Source organism: Calidris pugnax, unplaced genomic scaffold (assembly GCF_001431845.1).
Source record: "Calidris pugnax isolate Ruff unplaced genomic scaffold, ASM143184v1 scaffold146, whole genome shotgun sequence".
NCBI lineage: Eukaryota > Metazoa > Chordata > Aves > Charadriiformes > Scolopacidae > Calidris > Calidris pugnax.
In genome coordinates, this window is record NW_015090869.1 from 179,423 (window position 1) to 184,266 (window position 4,844).

The 4,844-nt window shown below is 44.7% G+C and overlaps 1 protein-coding gene across 1 annotated transcript; it reads left to right on the top strand.

Annotated features, from left to right (window-relative positions):
• Positions 1–203: 203 nt before the first annotated feature.
• On the top strand, positions 204–1,154 carry LOC106890105 (olfactory receptor 6B1-like). Its single transcript, XM_014945688.1, has one exon. It carries the CDS (start codon positions 204–206, stop codon positions 1,152–1,154), a length of 951 nt encoding a protein of 316 aa, XP_014801174.1.
• Positions 1,155–4,844: the final 3,690 nt, after the last annotated feature.

Consider the following 4,844-nt stretch of genomic DNA (forward strand, 5'->3'; position numbering starts at 1 on the left):
ATGTCACTGTCATTGGCTGGATTTTTTCCCATTATGAATGATTTGTTGTAACTAATACTGTATTTTTTTTTTTCCTCAATCCAGACAGCTCTAATTACAAATATGGATTTTCAAGTCATGGTCTGTGTATACGAGCTAGCTTGAGTAGATATTCAAACTGCTGTTACATCTGCTTCTCCTGCAAAGTCTATTGCAGCTTCTGTATGATTCTCAGCATGCCCTCAGACAACGTGACCCATGTGGTTGAATTCATTCTGGTTGGTTTTCCAGGTAAACAGGAAATCAAGCTTCTGCTCTTTTTTGTGTTCTTCGTGGCTTATATGCTGATAGTGACAGAAAATGCAGTGATTTTTGTGCTTGTCTGGACAAATCTCCAGCTTCACAAGCCAATGTATGTTTTCCTGGGAAATCTTTCCTTTCTGGAGATCTGGTATGTTTCTGTCACAGTGCCCAAAGTGCTTGTAAGCTTGGTGACAAAGAGACAAGGCATCTCCTTCACAGGGTGCATGGCTCAGCTATTCTTCTTCCTGGCATTGGCCTGCAGTGAGTGCACTCTCTTGGCTGTCATGGCCTACGATCGTTATGTGGCCATCTGCAACCCATTGCATTACCCAATCATCATGGATCACACTCTTTGTGCCCGTCTGGCCATTGGCTCCTGGATGAGTGGCTTCCTGATTTCCACAGGGAAGGTTTACTTCATTTCACTTCAGACCTACTGTGGGCCCAATATCATCAACCACTTCTTCTGTGATGTCTCCCCCTTACTGAAGCTAGCCTGCACAAACATGTCACTAGCTGAACTTATGGATTTCTTACTGGCCCTGTTCATCCTTCTTGTACCCCTCATTGTGATTATGGCCTCCTATGTGTGCATCATCTCTACTGTCATGGGCATCCCTTCAGCCCAGGGGCGTCACAAGGCTTTCTCTACCTGTGCCTCTCACCTTTTAGTGATCATGGTGTTCTATACAGCCTCACTGTTTATCTATGCCAGACCCCAGCCTATTGACTCCTTCAGCTCCTACAAACTGGTTTCTGTGGTATACACTGTCCTGACACCCCTCATCAACCCAGTCATCTATTGCTTAAGGAACCAGGAATTCAAAATTGCTCTTAGGAAAGCAATATACTGGAGAGATACTTTGGCCTAGAAATGTATTTAACTTCCTTTCTGCTCTGTAAAAGTGATTTCTACAGGTCATAATAAATTTAGTAGTGTTCATTTCTAACAGTTGGGAGATTTGTGCGATCCTGAAGAAAGAGAGGAGAGAGTTCAGAGGAATGTGCACCACCTTCCATGAAGAAACCAAGTGGTCAGGGCACCTAACAACAGGACAAAATGAAATTGCGGACAATTGTGGGTATCAGAACCTGTTCCCACTTTCTTTGCTCCCTAGCCCCATATAAGCCTTAACTAGTCTATCCAGAACACTATCCAGATCTAAGGTCCCCAAGCTGGCAATAACTTTTTCTCTCTGTTCCCACTAAAGAGACTCTATTTAGCAGGACTATTTCTGAGAAGTCCTTGCACCTATATCATAGAATCTAGAACAGAATCATAGAATAATATAGAACTGGTGGTACCCTAAGAGGTATATAGGTAAACCTCTCACTCAAAGCAAGCCCAATTAGATAAGGAACTTTTTTGGGTGAATTTGCATCCCTCCAAAGATGTAAACCCCACCACTTAGCTACATGTCTTATTCCAGTGTTTGATCACTCTCAGAATCACAGAAAGGCTGAGGTTAGAAGCAACATCTGGAGATCACCTAGTCCAACATCCCTGCTTGAATGAAGATCAACTAAAGCAGGTTCCTATGGGTCATGCCCAGTCAGGTTTTTAACATCTCTACAGACGGAGGCCCTACAACCTCCCTCAGAAACCCATTCCAGTGTTCAACAGTCCTCAGAGTAAAAAAAGATTTTTCTTAAGTTTAAAAGGAATGTCCTGTATTTCAATTTGTTTGCATTGCCTCTTGACCTGTTGCTGGGCTCACTTAGAAACATCTGGTTCCACCTTCTTTACTACTCTGATCAGGTATTTATACATACTGATAAAATTCCTCCCTGAGCCTGCCCTTCTTGAAGTCAAACAATCCTAGCTCTCTAGTCTTTGCTGATATGGAAGATATTCCAATTGCTTAATTTTCTTAGTGGCCAAGGCAACTGGGGTTGTTTAGTCTGGAGAAAAGGAGGCTGAGGAGAGACCTTATTGCTCTCTACAACTCCCTGACACAAGGGTGTAGTGAGGTGGGTGTCAGTCTGGTCACAACCAAGCGCAGGACTTTGCATTTCTCCTTGTTGAACTTCATAAGATACCTATCTGCCTATTTCTCCAGCCTGTCAAGGTCCCTCTGAGCACAACCATCTAATTTTCCAAACACCTTTCACATTTTTGTATCATAAACAAACCTTATGACAGTGCACTCTTTTCCAATATCCAGGTCATTAATGAATGTATTAAAAAGTGCTCACTCTAGTATTGACCCCTGGGCACACCACTAGTGATTAGCCTCCATCTGGAATTTGTGCCACTGATCCCAACCTTTTTAAGCCTGGCAGTTCAGCCAGTTTTCAATCTACTTCATTGTCCACTTACTTATGTAACCCACACTCCATTAATTTTTCTATGAGGATATTATGAGGCACAGTGTCAAAAGCCATTCTAAAGTTGAAAACATGCACTGTTCTCCCCAATTCACTCAGCTATTAATTTCACTGTGGAAGTCCATCACAGAATCACATAATCTTCATGGTTGGAAGGGACCTTTGAGATCGTCGAGTCCAACCACACAAAAAAACCAAAAAACACAACAAACAAACCAAACCTCCAAACAAAAACAAACAAACAGACAAAAAACAAACAAACAAAAAACCCACAAACAGACACAAACCAACAATCTTGGCCACTACAGCATGCCTGAAGTGCCATGTCTACACATTTCTTAAATACCTCCAGGGATGGTGACTCCACCACATCCCTGGGCAGGCTGTTCCAGTGCCTGACCACCCTCTCAGTAAAGTAATTCTTCCTAGTATCTAATCTGAACCTCCCCTGCCGCAACTTCAGACCATCTCCTCTGGTCCTGTCATTATTCCCTTGGGAGAAGAGGTCAACACCCCCCTCTCTACAAACCCCTTTCAGGTAGTTGTAGAGGGCAATGAGGTCCCTCCTCAGCCTCCTCTTCTCCAAACTAAACATGGCCAGTTCCCTCAGCCTCTCCTCATATGACTTGTTCTCTAGACCCCTCACCAGCTTGGTGGCTCTCCTCTGGACACACTCCAGCAGCTCAATGTCCTTCCTGTAGTGAGGGGCCCAAAACTGAACACAGTACTCAAGGTGAGGCCTCACCAGTGCTGAGTACAGAGGCACGATGACTTCCCTACTCCTGCTGGCCATGCTATTCCTGATACAGGCCAGGACGCTGGTGGCCTTCTTGGCCACCTGGGCACACTGCTGGCTCATGTTAAGCCGGCTGTTTACCAGCATCCCCAGGTCCTTTTCTGCTGGGCACCTTTCCAAGCTGTAGCATTGCCTGGGGTTGCTGTGACTGAAATGCAGGACCCAGCACTTGGCCTTATTGAATCTCAACCCATTGGCCTTGGCCCATTGATCCAACCTGACCAACTCTGTAGAGCCTTCCGACCCTCAAGCAGATCAACACTCCCACTTAGTTTGGTTTCATCTGCAAACTTACTGGGGGTGCACTCAATCCCCTTATCCAGATCATCAATAAAGATATTAAACAAGACTGGCCCCAAAACTGAGCCCTGAGGGACACCACTGGTGACAAGCCGCCAACAAGATTTCACCCCATTAATCACAACTCTCTGGGCACGGCCATCCAGCCAGTTTTTTATCCACTGAAGAGTACACTTGTCTATGCCATGAATCGCCAGCTTCTCCAGGAGAACGCTGTGGGGGACAGCGTCAAAAGCCTTACCAAAGTTGATGTAGACAACATCCACAGCCCTCCCTGCATCAAGAAGACAGGTCACATGGTCACAGAAAGAGATCAAGTTGTTTAAGCAGGAATTTGTTATGAATCAGATTTGTTAAGCATGATTCGCCTTTCATACATCCATGCTGACTACTATCAACCACTTTCTTGTCCTTCATATGGGTTTAAATGGCTTCCAGAAGGGTTTATCCAATCACCTTCCCAGGGACTCAGGGGAAGTCTCACTGGCCTGTAGTTACCCAGTTCTTCATTCTTGCCCTTTTTGAAGGCAAGAGTGACATTCGCTTTCTTCTTGTTCTTAGGAACCTACTCAGATCACAATGACCTTTCAAGGACAATGAAGAGTCACCTTGCAATGACACTGCCCATCTCCTTCATCACTTATGGGTACATGCCATCAGATCCCATGGAATTCTGCAAGTCTAGTTTGTTTAAATTTTCCCTAAGCTGATCTTCCTCCACTGAGATTAAGTCTTCCTTGCCCCAAACTTTGCATGGGTCTCAGGATACTGGGATTCCTGAAGACAAATCTTATCAATAAAGATCAAGGAGATGAAGGCATTAAGTACCTAACCTTTTCCATGTCCTTTATAACTAGGTCCCCTGACCCCCTGAGGAGCGGTCCTGCAGTTTCCCTGGTCTTCCTATTATTGCTGATACACCTGCAGAAGCCCTTCTTGTTGCCCTTGTTGTGCCTCTCCAGATTCAGCTCCAGAATAATTTTTGTTATCCTAACCCAAATCCTGCATCATCAGACACTGTCCCTATGTTACCCCCAGGATACCTGACCCTGCTTCCATTTCTTGTATTCTTCCTTTCTGGGTTTAACTTCAGTAAGGAAGTTTGTTCAGTTGTGCACCTCCTGCCACCTTTGTTTGC